General features: G+C 41.0%; 1 protein-coding gene across 2 annotated transcripts in view; it reads right to left on the bottom strand.

Annotated features, from left to right (window-relative positions):
• The window catches only part of rgs12b (regulator of G protein signaling 12b), a 57158-nt gene extending 33127 nt beyond the window's left edge, over positions 1-24031 (bottom strand). The window contains exons 1-5 of one of the 2 annotated variants that reach the window (XM_086034760.1): positions 23824-24031; positions 19957-21200; positions 18309-18542; positions 16009-16956; positions 9273-9392 (exon numbers count right to left, since the gene is read on the bottom strand). In XM_086034760.1, the coding sequence (XP_085890886.1) occupies positions 9273-9392; positions 16009-16956; positions 18309-18542; positions 19957-21003 (2349 nt within the window). In that variant the 5' untranslated portion in view covers positions 21004-21200; positions 23824-24031. The remainder of the gene's footprint in view (positions 1-9272; positions 9393-16008; positions 16957-18308; positions 18543-19956; positions 21201-23823) is intronic. The other variant, XM_086034759.1, reaches the window with a different exon arrangement.

The following is a 24031-nucleotide window of genomic DNA, read 5'->3' as shown; positions in this document are numbered from 1 at the left end:
CCTTGTCATGTCTTTTTTAACACAGTTTATCAGGTTGTGTGCTTTGTGTGTGTGCGTGTGTGTGGGTTTGGGTGTGTGTGTATGTGCGAGTGGTGATGTACTAGCAGATATATGTCTTTGGGTTTGTTGGGAGGGAGCGCAGGAGCGGGTCTTCTTTTTATGTTGTGTTTTGGACATTTTTATTGGACAACACTTTGAGTTGCATTTTTTTTGTATGAAAAAAAAATTTGTTTGATTGATTATCACTCTCTTCGTTTTCTCTTGCTGGGAGGGAATCCCAAAGAAGAAAAGCATCGAAAAGGTGATGGCCGTTGTTCATTTTTTGAAGCGAGCTTTTCACTTGAGCCAGCCCAGAATGCTGCGGTATGCTATTGATGAAGTGAGCCTTCCACATCCCTGTCTCATAGCAACATCAGGAATGGCTCCAGCATGCAGCGCCCACCACCTCGCGCGCACGGAAGCGAAGCACGTTGCCACAAGCCTTCATGACACGGGCTTCAAGCGGTACAAATGCCACCCCCAACCCTCCTCCCAGCCGCAGTAATTGCAAGCCCACACATACAGTATGGGGCATGACACAGTCCAAACTAGTTAAACGGACGTTCTGAAAAGAGAAAAGAAGCCGAAAAGGAGGAGAAACGTTATACTGTACAACTATTGGCTGGAACATGCAGTCTAACCACAGACTTTTGTTTGAGAATTATCAGGTTGTATGGAGTGACTGTCTCAGGACTAAAGGGGTACTTACTCATAAATCACTATAATGTCATGGATCAATAAAATCAACTGCACAATCATCTGTCCAAAGGAGAAAAAAAAACATTGCTGCATTGATTAATACATAAAATCAGATTTAAATAGTGCAAGACACATGAGTAAAGATCTGTGTTAAAGCATCCAGAGGCTGAAAAAGTACCGTTGTTTGTGAAAATTAAAGAACTATCAATCTTGCTGATCCATTCTGGCATCAGCCTCAATTATCCCTCTTGATTTTTTTTTTTTTTTACTGCCGTGCACCCAAGTTCATCCGGAGGAAAAAAAAAAACTTCAACATTGCCCTCTGCTGTTAGAATCAAAGTACAGCACAGAGGACAGCAATCAAACTGAGATCACTCAGATAATTTGATAATGACGTTTAGTGTAAAAATAAATTTTGGAATTATGAGATAATTCCAGACACTGTAACACAATCGTTTCCCAGAAAGCCCATTTACCACTATCACCTTCCTGAAATAATGGCTCAAGTCTTTTTTTTTCTTTTTTTCTTTCAAGACTGAACTAAACTGAATATATTATATTAATGAATAATTTCATTTCAGGGGTAGAATTGAATGATCTGTTTAACGAAGGATGTAGCCGATTTTAGCAGAGGTGGCCAACATCATGACGGCATGCATGAGGCTATTTTATTATCATTAGTATTATTCTGTTAAAGGTGACCATTATTTTAGTAAGGTGACATTATGGGACAATCCTATATTTAATTTGTATTCAAGCTAACACAACATTCCACTCGGACCTCCATTTTAATGGACTCGAGTGTTTGGCTGGCCATGCATGTCATTGTAATTTGCTGTGGTTGTTGGCTGAAGGCTGGTCCGTCAGTCACAAGTGCAGCAAAATGTCGTAAGGCAATGTTTGAAATTATCCTCCTGTTGCACACAAAACGAGCACACACTGCAGCGAGTGGCTTATCACATGGCAACGTTTGATTGCGCTCTTGAAGTGAACTGCGCCCATCTGGTACTTGATGAGGGGGAAAAAAAGAGGCACTTGTCTTCATGTGAAAGTGGAGCTTGCATCTGATGTTGAGCCTGTCATCCTGAGGTGTTTTTCGTGTACAGGAGCCGTGTTGACTCATCATCTGATTTGCCTTCTCTACAAACACTTTTGATCCCAGGGGAAATCACGAGGAACACACACAGCAGTAATGTGTGTGTGGGTCACTTATCTTTGGGCGGGCAACATATTGTGCGATTGTTCCTTTTTGGTAGGGTATGAATGGGCGTTTTATGTCTGGGTCTATTGATGGAAGAAGGGTTGGGGGGATTGTTGCATAAACACGCTGGGTCAGATGAACTGCAAACTACTGTTTTGTCACCGATGCGTTTTGTGAAATTAAAATAGATTCTGCGCTGGTTTCTACCCTAGAGCCAAGAATGACTAACTGGCGCCTTGATACTCAATGGGATTTTTATAACACATCCAATGCATAACTGAGCGTGTTCTCTCTTGTTGCTTTAATAGACTACAGCCAGAAATCAACAGGTATCCCTTTGATGAAACGTTGTCAAAAACTGCGCGGCGATTGGCTGACACTGGTCACATGACCTGTCATTCCAGAGCTGGGCAGTGCAACTAAAGTTTCAGAACGTAGCGTCAATTTTAGCGTGAATCAACAAGCACTTAACCACAAGATCAAATGGACATATTGAAGAAGTTCGACTAAAGAGCAGAAAAAGATTGAAATTTGTCACCACAGTTCATAAGACAAGATTGCGTATCATTCTGTGTTAATGGATAAAAGGACTTCATTGGTTGGATCACGCATACACGCGCACAAACACACATGTGCAACCCCCCCAACGCCCCCCCCCCCACCTCCCCGCGATTACTCACTGGTTGCGAGGTCGTTTCTGAGTCCCCACTCAAAGTTTGCGGCTCCATGAAGAAAGACACGATTAATTCCCAACACTACATGTGAGAGCTCCCCAAGGTGCGCCTTGCTATCAGCCGAATAGGTGTGTGCGTGCGTGCGTGTGCGTGCGCGCTAAATCTTGATGCCGTCTAAGAGTCCAACCCGCTTCAGAACGTCGCTGTTGCTAGATTCCCCTTCCAACTTGCTTGCTCTTTCTCATCTCCCCTCCTCCTCTTCCTCTTCGCTCTATCGTCTCCGTCGCCCTGCCTCTCTGCTCTCACCCTCCTCTTTCTCTGCATTGCCACCCACCCTTGTGTCATTCCTATTCCACCCACACTGTTGTGGTGTGAGAGGCATGCGCATACACACTAATCAGATGCAGAATGTGAGGCACAGTTGAAGAGGGAGACCCCCGCCTTGACAGAGACCCCCCCCCCCCACACACACATACATGCTCAGCTCTGAGTGAATGCCTTACCCTCAGTGCCCTCATCTGTCATCTTATTAGTATGCCCCGTGCATAAGTGACATTCGTGACGAGGGAGGAAAGGGAAGGAGAATTTGATTGGCTGACTTTGATCCTTCTTGGACGACCAAGAGATGATAGAGCAGACAGAAGGGCAGGAGGAGAAGACGAAACAGCGGAGTGGACGGCACAGCTGACTAAACCGTTAGAATGGTCACACTTTACAGAAGAGTTCAGAAGTGGGTGCATTCCACAACATGCCTTGACACACAGTGGTGATACACACACTCACACCCCCACTTATAACCCTGCCCTTCCCCTTCATGGCCTAGGAAAGGCCCTGAGGTGGGGAAAGTGGGTGCAGCATCACTTCAATCTAAGTGTAATTTTTTTTTTTTTTTTAAATAGGAACCACGATTGATCAGTCAAATCACCAACACAAACGTTTTTCCACAATAAAAACAAAAAGTAAAACACACAAACTTGCAGCTCTGAAAAATATCAGCAGTCCTAGAGGTGCCAAAATGAGCAGATTCATCGACAACTTCTAATCAAACTCTATTTTAAGAATTGAGTAATCATTCATTGTCCAAATTCAGCTTCTCAACAGTAATTATTCATTGATTTCTGTAGCCCTACACAAAAGCAGACTGATTATCTTTTTGTTTTTTAACAAAATAAGACATTTGCAAACATCTGCCTCCCTACAAACTTTGTAGTACTTTTTTTTGTCAAAAAGAAATGTTACAACAAAAAAACAAAACAAAGAAAAAACAAATGCAATCAAATCATTTAGGGGGGCTTAAGAACATTTTAGGGAGGCTTCAGCCTCCATGCCAGTGGTGAGTACCCAACTGTGCCAATCCAACATTATGATTTTATCCTGATGAAGTCATCTATTACCGTATTGGAATTTGCACTTTCCATCAAGGAAGAAAAAAATCCACTTCGGACGTGCCTGAGCTCCCTGTCCTTCCTTTACTGTGTTGGTCAGGAGAGCCCCCAGTGGGCCAGGAAACAGCAAAGTGAGCAGCACTAGCAAGCAGGATTAGGATATTCATTTGAACTTTTCATTTGTCATTTGGGGAGTGGAAAGTTAATATTCAATGCTCTAGAGAAGGGCCGCCCCAGTCCTGAGTGAAATGGTCTTATATAATTGGGCAAAAACTAGTATATTTGCTACTTCAGCATTTTTTCTTATTGAGTTGAAACTTTTTTTGTTTGGGTGACTTAGCATTCTAAGAGACTAGTTACATCTTCACAATGCCATACAATATGGAACCAGGAGGAATTATCAGTGTGTTTGGGTTAAACCAGAGTTTCATGAATATTAATATCACACTAATGTAAAAAAAATTCAAACTTAAAGCACAAAGTACATAGAGGCTAAATCCACTGAAATCAACAAAAGATTCCGCCATAGGGGTTCTGGCAACCAACAACCACAGCGACCACAGTGGCTTTGTCTTCATATCTGCGTTTGTGCATGACAGAGAGCTCCTCCATGTTGTTTATCCGCACCAACTCAAAAACAGAACAACATTGTAGGTTGTGGGGGAAATATTTGCAATCAGCCTTGCAATCAACCGATTGTGTACATTGTAGGACACTTAAATTTGTGCATTCAGATTCAAGCCTTAATTTCTTACTTTTTTTTTTTGCCCTGGTTTCATTGTTGAGTCTTGCTGGTGAACAGTTTGTATAGCAGGGGACAATTGCAACTACAATCACCTTGCCATTTTGTGTTCAGCCATTCAGGGCCACTCAAGAATTGTTCGTGTGGGTCGGTGGCCTTTCAATTTCATTTGATGCACAAAAATAGTAACTCTGAAGCACTTCTTAAAATAATCATTCATTTATTAAGTACGAGTCGGTTAAATACACTCATTGGGTGCTTCATTGATTACAGAAGCACCAAAAATGAGATTCAATACAAGAACTGTATAAACAATTCTAACTATGCAAAGAAAATCAAGCTTAAAGAAGGAAGTCAACCCAAACACATTTTTTTCAAGAATATGTTCCCAGCTGGCCCACTAGTTGAAACATGGCTTTCTGATAAATATTGTGTTTGTGGAATAAGGGTTAATCCGCCCATTTTTAGCCATCTCTGGGGACGGCCATTTTGCTCAGCTGTTTTCTGAAGCTGAGCCATGATTGGTCGTTATCTTAGCCCTGAGCATACCAAGTCTTTTAATTTATCTAGACTGATGCTTGTTTTTTTCATTTCATTTGAATCTAATTATTTCAGATGATTCTATTACCGTTTTTCAATGTCTTCATGTTTTGTTTCTCTTTCTGTATAATGTTTTTCAATGTCAATTTAATGTAAATCACTTTGAATTGTCTTGTACATTAAATGTGCTATCCAAATAAACTTGCCTTGCTTTGCCTTTTGTCATTCAAAGGAAGAGCATTCATTTTTTTTTCTGCCCATCTCTGATTGTGAATTTGCACAGTGCATATGTGCCGCATATTGCCGCTCATCAGAGTTCATTTTGAGTGCCAGATATGTTCGAGCTACCCCACTCCGAAAAAAAAAAAAAAAAACACACTCGCACATGCACACACACACACATCCCCCATGGTCAACACAAACACAAAGCTGTCTCTGTCTGTGGACATTATTGCATGAGCACAAAGAGAAAGAGGCCTAATGACCGGAAGAAAAGGGTAAGATAACGAGGGAGGCAGGGGCAGAGGAAAGGATACTGAATAAAATGATAATATAATCATAATATACTGTAATATGCTGTATACAAATAGTGGGAATACCCATGGTGCCTTCAAGACAAATAAATACCATGTCATGGAGAAAACTTTTCATTGGAAGGCCATTTAATACTAATGGCATCCCAGTGTCTTTGCCTAGTCTTGCTATAAAATCCTACGATGGAGACCAACCATGGAAAAGGGAAAAATTCCACAATGCTCAAACAGCCACCAACAGCGGAAATATTTAACTTTCCTCTGATCTCTATCTTAAGAGGACAGGCAAGCAAAACTGTTGTTGTGAATTATGCTCAGCCTCCATCTCACTCTTCTCCAGCAGACATCAGTCGAGGTTAACAATCTTCCCGATGTTTAGCTTGGTTTGACTACAATGCGCAGCATTGCCATGTTAATGAAGACAGAAATAATAGCTCATGCCTGTAGTGTTGGGTGCATCCCTTATTAGGTGCACAATAAGATGCAATACTCTTGCATGCTCCTCAGGGGTGGGTTGAACGCAGATACCGTAGTAATTCTTGCTGGACAAAGGAAGAGCTACTTTTTGGGCAAAGATAACATTTTAATTTTCAATTAGGTATTGATTTAACAATATGTTTATTACTGTGATTTTAGTTGGCACAGGTTTAGAGGTTTTTTTTTTTTCTTTCGGGGGCTTTGTAAAATTGATTGGTGTTGTTTTATACTTGACTTTAAAAATGTTGAACATCTATGCAGCTTTTGCCACACCCTTCTCATTGATCATTGACGTTATGAGATTGTTTGAAGTATTGTTTTGTTTTAACATTAACAATACAGTGGTTAACCTTAAATTAAAATTAGAATTATTATTATATGTTCTAAAACTTATTAATAATTAATAATAATTGTTATGAGGGTTTCCAGTTTCTTATGGGAAAGCACAGATTCCAGTGTCAGACGTATTATTTTGTTTACTTTCATCCGGAATGCTTTACGGGCATGTTTGCAGAAGAAGTTGCCAAGTTGTAAGAACGTACGAGAAAATGATTATTTGTATTGTGATAACAAGAAAATATAAACCTCAATTACAATGAATTTTATGAATGTTATAACTGATGAACATTATTTATTTTTTTTGTGTTGTTTTTGGTAAATATCTTTTCATTTTTAATTTGATGCTTGCAACACCTTCCAAAAAGCTGGAACAAGGGCAACAAAAGACTGAGAATACTAGGGAAAGCTAAAAATAAAATAAAATTAAAAAACAGGTGAACAGGTTAATTGAAAACAGGTGAGTAATATTATTGGGTGTAAAAGGACCATTACCAAAAGGCTCAACAACTGCGTGAACAAATTGTCCCAACAATTTAAGAACAATGTTTAGGAATCTAGCGATATCATCATCTGTGGTCTATGATTTCATCAAAAGATTCCAAAATGGATTTTGTACTAAACATTTACAGCCAAAAATATTAAGGCTATAGTATTGCCTTCAATTTAAATTGCACCATCATTTATAAACACGTGAGGAATACAAAATTTAATAAAAGTTCAATGTACTTTCATCTCAATGGTCTTTATTTTTGGTGTGCACATACCTTAAGGAATTCAAGCTGTAAGATAATGATAGTTATACACAGTAAGATCAGCTGCTTGCTGGTGCAATATGCTGCAATATTATCAGATTAGTCTACTAATTGGGACTACTATCAGTGACTAGTCGACCAGCAAAATACCTTATTTTTGGACTATAAATTGCACCCATCAAAAATGCATCATGAAGAAGTAAAAGACATTTAAAAACTCGCTGTGTATAAGTTGCTTTTTTGGGGTAAATTTATTTTACAAAAACCAAGAATAAGAACAGTAGACCACGGATTTAGACCCAAAATCCCCATTCTATAATCATGCTGATAACAGCGAACAAGCATTTGAATAAAAAAGCAGCATATATATATATACTTTACTAAAGTATATAAAAGTACAAATCAACAAACTAAAAAGAAAAGTGTTTATTTCAGACTGAAATAATAATAATAATCAAAATTATGAAGTGAAAAATACGACAACAGAGACCCCGGCCTGGTGATCAAAAAGTTTTGCATCAAGCAAGAATGGAAACGAATTTCACCTACAAAGCTTCAACAATTAGTGTCCTCAGTTCTCAAATACTTTTTGAGTGTTGTTTCAAGGAAAGGCGATGCAAGAGAGTGATAAACATGCCCTTTTCCCAGCTTTTGGGAATATACTGCACGGATCAATTCAAAATTAGATCATATAGAAAAAAAACAACAACGTTTATCCGTTTGAACATTAAATATCTTGTTTTTGTAGAATGCTCAAGTAAATATAGGTGGGAAAGGATTTGCAAACCATTGTATTGTTTTTATTTAATTGGAATTGGGGTTCGTATCTAAAACGATCAACAGAAGTTTCTTTCTTGAAACGACACATATCAACGTACTGTAGGATTATTATACCTCAGTGGCTTTAACCCATTAAGGACGGGAGCGCATAACCGCGTTTCTACCATTAAAGCCGGGAGCGCTGTTGCGTTTTTTCTCCCTTTAAAGCCGGAGAGTGTATACGTCATTTTCTTTTTTTAATCCAATTCTCGGTCTCTTAGCCAATGAAATGCATCAGAATATACATGTGACCGTGTCATGAGTTGTCGGAGGATATCCGGAATTTTTTCAAGGAGTAATGGCGGCAAAGTCGATCACAGGAGATCTGAAGCCGTGAAACCATCCAAACGTGATGTATGGTTAAGACACAGTATGTTCTTTAGACAATGACGATTTCAACGTCTTTGTAAGAGAATAAAGAATGGTAATTACCACTCGATTTAAAAAAAAATAAAAATAGTGCTTCACTTGCATCTACGATTGAAACAGTAAAGATGAATAAACTCGGGCCTGTGTGAGAGTCACATGTCTAAGCTCTCAAATTCTTTTGGAATTATGTTTGTATCTGCTACAGGGGCTGGAATATTCCTTATTTTGTAGGTGGCGAAAATGTCATGTTTTCAAGGGTGACTCCAAAGACAACCGTAGGTTTTAGAGAGATGTCTCACGAGGGGCTTCAGGCTTTAATGGGTTAACAATAAACAGTAACAACAGTCAAACATTGTATGATCTAAATCTACATAACCATACGCCATACTCCTTATTGGCTGGCTTGTCCACAACTGTGTGTACGTTGCCATGGTGATATGAAAAGAGGGCTTGAGGTGTCCTGTGATGATGCGCATGAGCTGCTATTATTAGAAAGAGCTGGTGCACGTGTGGCTCAAATGTGACGATAACGCTCAGACAAAGCTCGAGTGTTGCAATAACACGCGCCACTTGTCTGAAAATGTAGAGAGAGTGTGTTTTGTGTGTATGTAAGGCTGTATGAGTATGTGTGGGGGTGTGTGCGCTGCGGTGTGCGTGTGTGTGTGAGAGACACACAGAAAGACAGACAGACGTGCACTCCTACCTCTAGGTCATCCAGGGAGCGGGCGAGGCTGAGACGTTTGGAACGTCTGAAGGAGCGTCTGGCTGAGGAGCGCTGGGGGAGAGGAGGGAAACCCATTGTCAGACCTCGGAACCGACCATTCTAAGGAGAGAAAAGACACACACTTCATTTACATGCAGTCGATAACCCAAAGTTTGCCAATATTCGGGGTGTGAAAGGTCATATAGACACGCCCAAAAACCCGAATATGTTCATACGGGAGTAACTCTGAGCCCACACGCATATAAACGCGTTATCCCGAATGTTTCTGAAACCCGAACATTGACATTGGCACGTAAACGTAGTCACAGGTTTCACATCCAGGTGGTGACAGAATTGAAGGTCTGGGAAGCTAGATAAAATCTTGGACATTTCCATCTATCTGTTGTGGAGAAGGGATTCTGAAAAAGCATCACAAAAACAAACCCTGCCCCGACGATATGAACAGACAAACTTGCCCTCATCAACAAATGAATGTAACAATATTTTTAGTGTTCTGTTCCCCATCTTATAGAGTGTCTTGCAGTTATGTTTTTGAATTTCAGTTCTATCAAAGCCATTTACCCTATATGCTTTAACTAATTCACATGAAATGATCACATTATTCAAACACTTTGTGGCAACTTGAGCGAAAACATTTATGCGAGGGCCTTTTGTCTTCCAGCATGTTTGTTCGGGACCAACTGCTTTTCCATTTTAATCCTCTTTAACCCTTTGCCATTCCACCTGGCAGTTTTACCTGAACGAAAGGTGCAACGAAGATTGAATTTTTCTCCACAACTGTCAGAATCTTTTTAAGTGCTGCTGGCACTGAATTATGGAAGTTTGAATACATAGAAGACTGTGGGTCGTCCGTGGGTCCGCCTTCTTTTATGATTCTGACAGTTGAGGAGAAAAATTCAAAGTGTCATCTTCAAAAAGAGACCAAAACTATGCCGATACTCCAAATGGTTCAAGTACAGCATCAAATTTACTTTGGTGCACCTTTCGTTCAGGTAAAACTGCCAAGTGGAATGGCAAAGGGTATGCCTGCTTTTAACTCCTCCTTACTAACCATTGCTACTTCCTGGTCTATGGCAATCTTCTCCTCTTCCTTTGCTGTCATATTCAGCAAACTACCGGGCATCGGTCAAAACATTTTCATCTCTAGCCTTAATCACCGTAACCTGCTGCATACATTTCCAATCACTATCATTCTGAACAGCAAAGCGGTATAATAGCTTACTTTCCAGTTTGACTGCCCAAATTGGCCTACAAGTCATCGTATGCTTCCGGTTTGGCCTCTACTACCTCTACCCATGCCTTATGTAACGTTTCCTTGTATTCCTTTTCTCATCTCATAACTATCAGTGTCCCACTTCTTCTTAGTTAACTTTGTTTTCTGTATGCTATGCAGCAGTTGGTGGTTTAGTCCAGTTCTCCTTTTTCCGGCCAGCAGACACACCAAGAACTCTCCTGCCCCGTCTCTCGGGTCATCTTGACTATAGTTGTTTAGTCTGAATCGAGTAAGCGGTAGAACATGATCAGAGAACATTAATTCAAACCTACCCGCTCAAATTTGGATCTGTGGCAAACAAAGGATCACTATTACCTCTACTGAGAGTGGGTTCTTGTAAATGTCAATTCACCTGCTACAAAACACTGTAGTCAAGTGTCACCCATTGTTCAGAATTTGTATGACTTTGCGCCAGTGTGGAGGCAAGTCCATTTACGCAAGCAGTTTTTTCCTCCCACTGAAATGTTAAATTCCACATAAGACACAGGCATGTGCAGTCCTGTGTTATTGCATGTACAACCAGTAGGATTCAACTCAAATAGTAAACCACACATTCACAAATACTGAAACACATAATAGACTGTACAATGTGATTATATTGACTCAACCAATCGGTTTAATTGCATTGTGCCTTCTATTTCTATTAATTATTGTCTGAACTTTGTCCAGGGTGTTGACTCAATGTCAGCTGGACAGAGATGGTCCGTCACAATGGTATACAGTAGAAGATGAATGGATAGATATATACTGTAGATGGATTTAGATGGTTTGCTGTAGCAAACCATTAACTGGAGTGACAAGCAAAAACTGTCCAGCTGTTCCATTTAGTCATAAACTGCTGCCTTAAATGTGCATGAGATTAGTCACCGGGTCATCAAGATTTACTGTTCAAAGCCATCAAACAATGACGTAACCCATAAACCAAACAGAAGTCTTTCGTTGCCTTCACATTTCCACATAACACTCTTAATATCGTATGTTATTTTGTGCTTGGGGAACTGAAGAACTCAACTGTCCTCTGAAAGATGATTTGCCCTTAATGCAGGAGAGAGCGTGTAATGAGAGACCCCTGCTTAATTAATGCCCTCTGACAAATCAATGTGTCCAACACTAATTAAAGTCAGCATTACACAGAGCATGCCAGTAATTAACCTCACTTCAAGGTAGCAAGTTTTTTGAGATCTGGTTCGGTTAGAGCCTTTGCAAAGTAGCATCTAAAAATGTGGCTTGTATCTATGCAACGATCTGTCTTGCTCAAACACGCTCTCACACGAAACAAACATGCACACACAACAAAAGGGACAGTGAAAGAGAAGAGGATTCCCTCAAGTCAAAACAGAGATCCAGTCAGTAATTCAGTCATCACTGCAAACTAAAAGTACAATGACGACTGTTTGGTTTAATGAATACAGTCTCAATCAAAACGTATTGTTATTATTATTATCATTACTATTAACACTGTTATTAATATTAATATTACTATTATTATTACTATTATCATTTTAATTATTATTACTGTTGCACAGTGGACGGCTGGTTAGGGCATCCATCTCATAGTTCAGAGGTCATGTGTTCACGTCCAAGCTTCGGCCTTCCAGTGCGGTGTTTGCATGTCCTCCCTGTATGTATGCCGGTTTTCCCCAAGGACTCCGGTTTCCTCACACATTCCACAAACATGCAAGGTAGGTTAATTGAAGACTCTAAATTGTGTGAATGATCTATTTGAGAACTGTGATTGCCTGACAACCAATTCAGGGTGTACGCTGCTTCTCGCCCACAGTCAGCTGGGATAGGCCGAAGCCCACCCATGACCCTTGTGAGGATACAGCGAGAGATTTATTAACAATAATAGTAGTAGTAGTAGTAATAATAATAATAATAATAATAACAACGATGATAACAGTAATAATAATAATATTGTTTGTAAAGGCATAATTTGATATTTGAACTGATTAGATTGTGCAGGTAATAATGGTACCTAATAATGAAATCTTTTAAATTGTGGAAGCAGTGCCACCATGTGGTATTGCAACATAAATACAACCAGTTGAAATATGTCAGGTTCAAATTCAAACCCATATTAGATTTAAAAAACAAAAACAAAACAAAAAAAGACCACGGCAATGGTACAGCTGTAGCACACATTACACAGTACATTTCGTAGAGTACATTTTACTCAACAAAGACTATATTCGGTCCCTATCGAAACAGAGTAAAATTTACACTTGGAAGAGAGTAAAATATCCAGATTAAATGTTACACTGAAAAAATGTTACACTGAAAAAAAAACAGAAAAACCATGTGTTTTTCACTCAGAAATTCAAAGTAAATTTTACAAAGAAGTTTTCGAGTACATTTTACTTGCATAGTATTAGTTTATTTAAAACAAAAACTCACTCAAGGGTTGAGGAATGTATACAGTACATTTCAGAGGGTACATTTTACTTTAAAAAGACTATATTTCATCCCAGTCTAAACAGAGTAAAATTTGAGTCAAATATTCAGCACAAAATTCTGCATAAAACTTACTTTGCAAAGTGTACGCTGAATAGTTGACTCTCAAATTTTACTGTTTACTGGGACCAAATATCGTCTTTTTAGAGTAAAATGTATTCTGTGAAATTTAAAGTGTACCCACAATCTTCAGGTAAAAAACAGACACTGTGCCACATGAGCCAAGCCACTCCTAGTGTGAGTTAGCAAATCACAGGTGTCTCCAAAAGGAGACCCCAAAAACGTAGGTATGGGTATTTAGCCTGATAACAGCGATTTACTAACTCCCAGTAGGAGCGGTATGGCTCGGGCGGTAGAGTGGCTGTCTCCCAACCTGAAAGTTGTAGGTTCCTTCCTCAACCCTTGAGTGACTTTTTTTTTCCTCATCAAAATAAAAGTTGATTTTAATAGTTTGAAGTACTACTCCATTGTTTTGACTAAAATTGACTCTGAACAATGTATTCTCTGTTTGGACTGGGACCAAATATAGTATAATTAGAGTAAAATATACTCTACAAAATTTACTGTGCACAACCATCATTTTATCTTGACACAGTAATAATGACAATAGCCTCAAAAGCCTATGTCTATGCTCTCCATATGAAGGATACTGAACAACAAAAAAAAGTTCATGTCCACCTTCCTGTAACTGTTAAGACCTTTCATGTCCTCCCACCCCCCCCGGCCTTGAAACACTTCCTCTGATTGTGGCCTGGGGGCCCTGGGACCAGGAAGAAGCAATATTCTGGTTCAATATGAAGCAAATATCCATCTACGCCTACAGTATGTGACAGCGTTTGCTATAAATGTAAATGATGCCATTTGAGAACAATATGTACTTACTTGCCAACACTTTGGTACACATAACAAGCCAATACAAGCTCTGTATTGATTGGCAATGTCAGAGAGGTATTACTTTTACTAATACACACACACACACACATATCTCAAGGGTCACACACATATATCAGGGGTCTAAAACTCCAATTATGGAGGAGCCGCTGGAGTCTGGGTGTCTTCTGGGCCACATCAAGTGTTCCACAAAAAAGGGTTCAAGTATTAAAAAAAAAAAAACAGTACAACTAATCCAGTCTTCTCAATCGTTATTAATAACAGTTCAGAACAATGCTTCTTTAGAACGTGAACCACATTTTTGACCAAGTCTTCTCTTTCATTTCCCTGATACTTTGTATACTGCTCAGCATGTCTAGTTGAGTCATGATGACGTCTGATTTTTTGAGCACCGCAACTTTCTCTGTGGATTCAAGACATGTCGGGGTACCCCCGTGCTCAACAAAAAAACATTTTGTCTCCTGTTTTTCGTCAAATTGGCTGTTCTCATCGCCACCCTTTCTCTTCGCGGCAGGTTTTGAAAAAGACACGACAGGGACTGGGTTACGGGATATTTTTTCCTTCCACTTGGTATCACTTCAGAATTATGTTTTGCCGAAAGCTGTCATGAGCCTGAGCTATGGTAGCCCATAAGTCATAAAAAAAATAAATAAATAAAAACGCCCAGATAGGGGCCACACTAACATTAAATTTGATGTCATGAACATTAAGTGGCCACAAAATGTCATCATGCGGGCCGCAAATGGCCCCTGAGCTGCGTGTTTGAGACCCCTGGATTAGACCACCTTCCACATCTCACAGAAAAGGCTCCATAGCCGTGTCGATCTTTTTGGCATCCATTAAATAGCAAGTCAACCCAAACATGTTTTTTTTTCCAGAATATGTTCTATGCAGGCCCACTAGTTGAGACAAGGCATTCTGATTAATATTGCGTTTGTGGAATATGAATCAAGCAGCAAAATCTACCCCTTTTTAGCCATCTCAGGGGGCGGCCATTTTGTCACTTCTGTCGACTACAAATGACATCACAACTGCTCAGGGCTCAGGTAACGACCAATTACGGCTCAGCATCAGAAAACAGGTGAGCCGTGATTGGTCGTTACCTGAGCAGTTGTGATGTCATCTTCAGTGGACAGAAGTGAAAAAAAGACCGCCCCCAGAGATGGCTAAAAACGGGTGAATTAACTCTTATTCCACAAATGCAATATTTATCAAAATGCCTTTCAAATAGTGAGCCTGCATAGAACATATTCTTGAAAAAAAATGTTTGGGTTGACTTCCCTTTAAATAGCTCAACTGAGAAAATACAGTCCTCTGGCAGTCAATGTTAATACAAGCAACCATTTGAGATAAACGGACCAGCAAACGTTCCCCCAGATCTCTGCATTAGGTTTACCACCAACAATGTGTTCTACATCGTTTCAGATCAATACAAAAGTCCACTTTCCTTGGTCAAATGTGCACATTGTGTCCCACAGTTGCCTAATCCTAGACTTTTTGTGACATTGATCTGAAACCCACTCCAGTTGGACTCAGTAGCGTGTGAAAACAGGTGGTTTTCAGGTCAAGTCATATGTCTGGCTGGTGCATAATGTATGATCTGATACTGGAGCAGTGGGATAAATAACTTATCAATGTAGTTGATGGGTAGAGACCCAAGTTGTGTGCTCACATTACTCAATATGGTACAGGGATATTTGGTGGGGGTTCAGAAACTTTCACACGGATGAAAAGTTTGACATGACAGTGAGAGAAGCATTTGAGTCAAAGAGCACTGGAGTTAAAAAGGAGGCTTTCAGACAGAGGGAGTGATGGGAAGAATTGGCATGAACACAGGCAGATTTATAACTTCAATAAAGTGCACTTGGACAGACTTGAGTTGAGTAAATTTCCACAGCAGCACTATGTGATGGAGGAAGCTACCTGCTGTCAAGGCTTCTCATTGCATAGTTAGTTTTAACATAACTCCTCCAAAATCCATCAACAACACAGTGACACATCACGTCGTGGAAAGAAAGAGATTGCATTCAGTTGGAAGCTATGAAAGCAAATGGCAGTCACCAGAAACAAAATGCAGTCATCATGATTGGTTTTTACCTTTTTCTCGGCGTCTTTTGCACCCCCGCGCTTCTTGTCGGTTTGGTTCCTCTCTCTGTCGCCAGCACCAAACAGCTTCTTGGCCCACTCATCTTTCAGCCGTTGGGTGTGGGTCTGGCCATGTAAAGCAGGTGGAGGCTGGCTTCCTCCAGGTGGCAGCAGGGGGTCTGCAGGGACCAGCGGGGCCCGGTAACGGTCAGCAGGGATCTTACTCATGGGTGGAGGCAGGGTGCTGCAATTAGCTGATGACCACCCGTCAGTGGATTCGGCGTACGACTCTTGATCGCTGCTCAAGCCGTGGAGGTGGTGGGGCTGCTGATGCCAGTCTCTCAGCACGTGGACTGGCAGCCAACGCTGAGGCTCCACCCCTCCTCCAGCCCCTCTTTTGTCCCCGCCTCCGACGGTTCCTCCCCACTTTCCCTGCGAGTAGTGGTGCGGGTGGACCCCTCGAGCATGTCTCGCTGCTACGTCGGCGTGCGACAGTGGGAGGGGATGAGGGAGGTCGGCCAGGTATGGTTCATGGCGGTAGTGGCTATTCCTTATAGCGGGTGGGGGTGGAAGTGGCTGAGCGGCAGCGGCTCCTAGGGTGGGGCTCCAAGCCTGCTGCGAGGAAGGCGGGCTGTCCCAGTGGCGCGGCCCGGAGACGTGATTGTGGTTAAGAGGCCCTCCCAGGTCAACCAAGAGCACTCTGTTGCTCTTCTCCTCAGGTAAAAAGTTACCAATCCCGCTATCACTATTACTGCTGGTGCTGTGGTTCTGCTGGGCATCGTTATCTGGATCGTGAAAGGCCCTGGCCCGGACGCCCTCAATGTTGTCCCCCATGTCCCGGTAAAGTACAGACACAAAGTGGAGGAGAGACTGAGAAGTGGGTGGGAATTCCAGGCAGCCTCCCATGTCTGGGTCAGGGGTACATTCAAAACCAAATCTCCTGGCCACTCCCAAATGCACCTGAGGAAAACAACGGACCACATGAAATACAGTTGCCAAAATACTGCATTTTCTCCTCAACTGTAGAGTGTACCAGTCATCTATTAGGGTTAAGACATTAATTAAGGGGACTTTACTTACATGCTCAAGCCTTTGTTCCACTAATACAGAATGCTATATAATGTATTAATTAGTGCTATCCAGTGATACATTTTTTTAAAACTAATTTATCGCAAAATTTTCCATAATTGATCGCGTTTAAAAGCATTTTTCCATCTACAATTTTTTACGAAGCTTGGAACTGATATTTACTTGAGTAAAATCTTGGAATTAATGTGGAAAAAAAATAAAAGTATACTTTTACGATTCAAAGACTATTCTAATACCTTTCCTTGATCCTTGAATACGATTATTTTCCTGTAAAATAAAACAGTTGATTGATCAAAAATGTACAACTAATATGGTATTTGAATTTGGCTTTGCAAAGTGTGCAAAATATTTTGGATTTCTCCAAATGAACCTTTTAACGTAAATCTACGTAAAGGTCTGTTTCCTCTAAGTTTGGCTGCACAGTGAGCAGAGGTCAGCTGCAACAGGATGTAAATAAAACTGAGTTAACTGAGTTAATTTTTTATATCTTTTTTTAATTATAAAATTTTAATTGATCTCCATAGTTAATGTTTTAACTTTAACAGCCCTAGTATTAATACAATATTATTACAACATTATATTTACCATCCTATATATTGATATATAACGTTGTTTGTTTTATTAGGTATCGGTATGTACTCTATACTAGAAAGTAGCTTTTATTGCTTTTATAATTTTTCTTTTAACTGAACTGTAAACATGAGCAAGCAGTGGTATGAGTCATAGCAAAGGTGTGTTTTCAGCCATCTAACTGTATTGTTTTGTGAGGGGAGAAAGTTGGTGTCTGGAAGATAGACCAGACTGAAGAACAACACCTTGTTGCAGGTAGGCCACTAGTTGAGCTATCAATCACTAAATGACTTGAATCAGTGCTTGTCTGGGTGATTGGCATTGGAATTAAAAATAGTTCTATTACATTATTGTATTATACAGTATGTTATGATTATATTAATGTAACAATGAATTATTCTTAGAGGAATTTTTCATCACATTTTCTAATCTGATTTAGTAAATAAATGCAAATGACTGACGGCAGTGAATGATGCGATGGAGATGGTTTAGTAGAGAAAACTATGTCCACAATGTGGACGTTGTTTTAAGGTTAGATTTTTCAAAACAGATTATAGTACAGTAAGCCTTCCAATTCATCAAATTACAATTGGATGAAATTGGTAAATACCACAAAGCTATCCAGAATACTCAAGCACTTTCTGTATTCACACCTGGTGGTGACACAGGTCAGGATCCACAATGAACACGTGGCAAGAAGTCCTCAAACCTCCTTCTTCGTATCGTCCTCTGCTGAGGTGACAGTCTTCGTCTGTGGCCTGCATTGTGACCAGTCCAAAGAACCGCCGGTCATCAGGACAACAGGCGCTGAACGCTAGTTTTTCTGCTGGATACGTGGCAAGGATCTGGCCTTTGTCACTGCACAGGCGAACACTGTCATGCATGACCTGGCAGGAAGGGTAGAAAACGTGCATAAGAAATCGAGACAAGGGAAAATATAGCGAATCCCCCACAATATTGCGGTTAATATTTTGCCACTAAATCGCGGATTCTTGATAAAAGAGGGCGCCCCTTCAGTGTAATAGTGCAAAGTTTAACTATGTTACAGTATACTGTATGTCTGTTAGCAATGCTGTATGCTGTGTTTGTATGTGTTTTGAAGCTCTTTGTGGAGCAGTTGTTTAAAGGGTTGTACAGTAATTACTATCGATGCTAATTTCCATGAGCTGGTCTATATGACATTATGTGTTATCATTAAGATGGCAGACTTTCTTCAGGAGAAATAATATGGCTTGGTTAAACATGATTTCATTAAAATATACAATGTGTGGATTCTCTTTTATGTGTCAGTTTTGCTGTAAAGAAGAACGCACGCTTTGACTCTCACAGTACAGTAATTGGAGAACAATGTTAGTGAGAGCAAAAACAGGAATACTTTAAAAAGTTTGTTGTCATAAGTTTAAGTGAATGTGCTTAAAGTGTGTGGGAGTGGTTAAAGCAGGGATGAACGAGTACAGATACAGGTATCGGTATCAGTCCAATTCCAGCCTTATTTCAAGATATTGAATACTCGCGAAAGCTGCCGATACCACCAACCGATGATGGCAAAAAAAACACAAAAAAAATCTGATGTCGACCAAGTCCTCCTTTCCAATTATTTGTAACTCAATTATAAGCACCTAAGAAGACATTTTGAATACAAAAGCGTTTCGAGCGCACAAGAACCGTTCTTGTGAGCCTAGTCTGCCAAATTTTGTTGCCAAAGTCTGCCGACCCGAAGAACACGTGCATGCGCAGCGCACACGTGCTGATCAAAAGTGTGTCTTATTTTGGAAAAATAATCCACCAGTCGCCTGAGTACAGCACTTGCAATAAAATTATATTTGCAATGGAGGTTGCACAACTGATTAACACCTAAATTCTGTGTTTTATTTTGGACCTAAATTCTCGGACCGAGAGACTGTCCTGCCTTTCGTCAGAAATAAAAGAAAGGTCTTTAAAATTTGCTGTCATTGATTTAATTATAATGTATATATCAAAAGTACTTGTGCGATTGGTTAGTTGGTATCAATCTCAGTCAGTACTCAATAGTTGGGTACTCGTACTGGTATAGGTCTGAAAAAAAGTGATATTGAACATCCATAGGTCAAACCGTTAAAATGGTAAGGACTTCAATACCACAGATTTTCAGATGGGTTCGGAACTTATGCCCCCGTGATAAACGGGGGTTCACGGTATAATTGAAAACGCCATTTTAAAACACAGTGATTGAACTGAATCATATTTTAACACTTCCAAACCAATCTACGTTCTGACAATAAAATATTGAAAATATTGGTATTGAGAAATAGTTGAGCTAACCTTCATGAGGACAAGGGAATGGATCTTCTGCTCTGCCCTGAGGCGCCTCATGCATCCTCTGATGGCTTGCAGGCTGTCACTTTCCAGGCTGGTGCCTGTGGAGGCCAGCTCAATGGAGCCCAGGTAGCCCACAATCATGCCCACGTTGACAATGTCCTGATTTGGATCTAGGACCAAGTCCCGGCCATCGCCAACATCCATGTCTTGCTCATCATGGTGGTGGAGGTGGAGATGACGAAAACCTGAGTCCAGGAAAACGGAGTCGTCATTTAGAACTTGGGCCATCTCCTCTTCAGAGAGCAGGACTGGGTTGCTCTGGGATCGAGAGGAGCTTCGACATGTAGGAAACTCTGGATCGGACATCGGACGTGGTTTGGATGATGAGGTATGTCCGGGTCTGTCCTTGTCAGAACTGCTGGACGAGTGGCTGGAATTCTCGAAGATCATGTTAAAAATTCCTCCGGACTGCAACTCGGCCACGACCCGCTCAGCACGGTTGATGCCGAGCTGCTTTGAATCCATTTTGGGTCTCAACCAGCCTCCGCGAGCTCCGCCGGCCGTCCTGCTGTTATTGTTGGTGTTGACGATGTTGTCGCACAGGCCGTCCAACTCGTCGTCACTGGAGCACGAGTCCAGATAAGATGCGGCCATAGCGTTGCTGCTATGGTGGCGAGCGCCAGCGCCTCGTTGTTGGTGATGGTGTCGCCTGTGGCGCTCCACTTCACCAATGACCAGCTTTAAGATACCGGTGCATCGTCCGATCAGTTTGACCACATCTTCGTGGGACGCCTTGGAGACGTTGATGTCGTTGACTGAGAGGATGTGGTCTCCTGATCGCAAACTCACATAATCCGCGGGGCTGCCTTTCAGGATGCAACTGAGGACACAAGGGCTTTGACCCGAGAGCGTGAAACCGTATCCCGTCCTCCCTCTGGCCACTTCAACAGCCCGGATTCGCCTGTGTTGGACAGGAGGAGAGTGGGGCCGGTTGGCCTCATTGCCACCATGAGGACGTCTTCTTGATGACGTATCCACTTGCTTGAACATAGTGCCAGAGGATTTTCTCTCATCTATTTGTTTAGAACATTTCAGTCGCTGCCAAGCTGGAGCAGCCAGCCTCCGTCTTCTAGTCAGAAAGTTCTGCCATCGAGTGGCAAATACAACGGAGGGGTGAAAGTTTGGACTCAGCTCTGGCACAGCCTTCCTAAAGTAGAGCCACCCATCCTCATGTCAGACTTATTTACCTGCAGAAAAGACCAGATGATAGTTTGGATGGCATATGCTCTTAAGTTTTCACTTCTCAAGAAGCAGAACATATTTAAATTACTTAGGTCCAATTGAGCTTGTGACGCATATTTTTAGCAACAAAAATACCATTTAAATGTTTTTATTCTAATGTTACACGAGCATCATTATCTTCAAATCTAATAATTACAAGTTGTGAAATGAAAACAAATAATAATTTAAATTTAAATTAAATACTCTGTACTTTCAAACGTCACAGAGAGCCACAGCAGAAGAATGAAAGAGCCACATGTGGTTCTGGAGCCGTGGGTTGCAGACCCCTGTTCTAAAGTTACATAAAAGCCCAGAGTTCAGGGTGAAGTGCATGGTGTCACGACAGAACTCTGCATAGCTGCTGAGCATCTACTTTCTACTTTATTTTTCAAGTGGGATTAAATTAAAGTCAAATATCAACACGGTTACGCTTCACAACTTTGCAGATGCTGGGGCTAATATTACCTTTGATTGGTCACCATGACAACAAAAATGTAAAACCTTTGTTTGAGTCTAATATTGTATGCCTGTGTATTTATTTATAAACCTTTATGGTTATGATTTTCTGTTAAATGTTGGTGAAATGATTTGTTTGAGAATATGTGAAGAATTACTTCCGGTTTGGGATCACGTATGCTGGACAGAGTCAGACAGAGAAAGATTTCTGGAGAGAGGCGAGAGAGCAATATTGTGTGACTGTGTGTGGAACTGTGTTATCTTCAATTTACCTACTACTGGTTTTCAAGGTATGTTATGTTTTGTTTATTTATTGAATGTTTGAGTCAGAGTATTGTAAATATTGACTGTAAATAAATACTATGGAATATATTTGTTTTAGTTTTCACGGTGTTCCATAATGGACAAGCAATAAAACTATTGTGGACATCAGTTTGAACCATGGTTCTTTATCGGAGTAGATACGCTGCTTGTGCTGCGAATGCATGTGACTTAAGCAAGTAGTACATTCTCGCCAATTGGCTGTTGCTGCCGACGAAGAAGAAGACGAAGAAGATCTGGCGTTTCTAAAATAGTGGTGATGAACTGTAATTTAACGATAACGGAAGCATGGTTAAAATAACGATGACGGACTAACGGACTGGCTGATGGTCCTAAAATAGCGGTGACGAATTGTAATTTAGCAATGACTGAAGCGCGGTTAAAATGACGATGACAGATTTGGTCAACCGGAAATAATGATGTACTGACACATCCACCTCTCATTAATACGAGTCGAGTAGGGTTCAAAAATGTATTTTTAATTTGACTTCTGAGTGAATTATATAGTTCCATCCATCCATCCATTATCTGTACTGCTTCTCCTCACAAGGGTCGCGGGGCGTGCTGGAGCCTATCCCAGCTGTCTTTGGGCAGTAGGCGGGGGACACCCTGAACTGGTTGCCAGCCAATTGCAGGGCACACAGAGACAAACATCCGCACTCACAATCACACCTAGGGGCAATTTAGAGTATCCAATCAACTTACCATGCATGTTTTTTGGAATGTGGGAGGAAACCGGAGTGCCCGGAGAAAACCCACGCAGGCACAGGGAGAACATGCAAACTCCACACAGGGAGGCCGGAGCCGGGATCGAACCCACGACCTCTGAACTGTGAGGCGGACGTGCTAACCAGTCGACCACCGTGCCGCCAATTATATAGTTCACGATATAAAATCATTTTTCACTCACTGGTTAGGGAATAAGTAATGGATGAATTATTCCAAACAGCCTATTATGAAAAAAAACTCAAGGTGTAACACCTGGATGGGATGACGTCACATAACTTTTATCCAATGGGAAGATTCAGCGGTGTTTCAACAGGCACCTTTGCAGGTGAACTACATCCACACACACTTGTAAACGCTACTCTTGAGTTCACTTCACCGTGTAGACTGGACTAGTTACATTTATTTATTATTACTAGTTTCAACACGGCGTCCCTTCGTCCCTGTCACGTAATAGCATTAGTTTAGGCGTTGTCAGGTTATCATAATAACAACAACAATTGTATAATTGGCCTTTCTAGGGAAATATTACCCATCACATAGTCATATGCAATGACATTGTGCTGAAAATAATGCGTTTCCTCCTCTATTTACAACAGTTTAAAAGTTTCTTCAGTCGCTTACGCTCCAAAAGTGCAACCACCCTTGCTTAGAACTTAGTCCCGCCCTTCCCATCCACGACTTTTCAGGATGGCTGTAACGTTGACAACGGCAGTGTACACACATACTTGTATTGCCCTCCATTGGTTTACACGGATGTCAATCTAGCAGCCAATAGTTATGTGGAGAACTCGACTCAGGTTCGAATGAGAAGTCACAAATAAAAGTATCATCGTCGTGTCAAACTTTAGCAGCAAGAGTGTGAAAAGTAGCTTCTTCATATGTGTATATATTTATACACATAGTATAGTGCCTGTACCAATATAACATGGGGCAGAAAGGCTAAGACCGAGCGTGGAGAACAAGTCAAATTTATGAGCTGGCTAAGTCAGCTAAGTCAAAGGTAGATTGCATTTTTTTTAAATGACGTATAAGCGACTACAAGGCGTGCGTAGGGAGTTAGGCGACCAAGAGCGACTGACTTACTTGTCGAATGACGGCTCCCAGTTAGCATCCATAGTTGAGTAGCTAGGGACAGTTAGGTCATCTCATGGCCGATGGGTAAACAAAAGAAAAGGCTGCACCATCTGGCCAAGTAGCCTTAGAGGAGGAGGACTGGAGGAGGGGGGTTAGTTTAGAGTGGGCTGATGTGAGGAGGGACTGGATGTGGAAGGAAATACCCAATGGGTCCACT

The sequence above is a fragment of the Filicampus tigris genome, chromosome 6 (assembly GCF_054856515.1).
Source record: "Filicampus tigris isolate MCC_2025a chromosome 6, RoL_Ftig_1.0, whole genome shotgun sequence".
In the NCBI taxonomy this organism is placed as follows: domain Eukaryota; kingdom Metazoa; phylum Chordata; class Actinopteri; order Syngnathiformes; family Syngnathidae; genus Filicampus; species Filicampus tigris.
The sequence above is the reverse complement of the archived record's forward strand: the minus strand, read 5'-3'. Positions and strand labels throughout refer to the sequence as shown.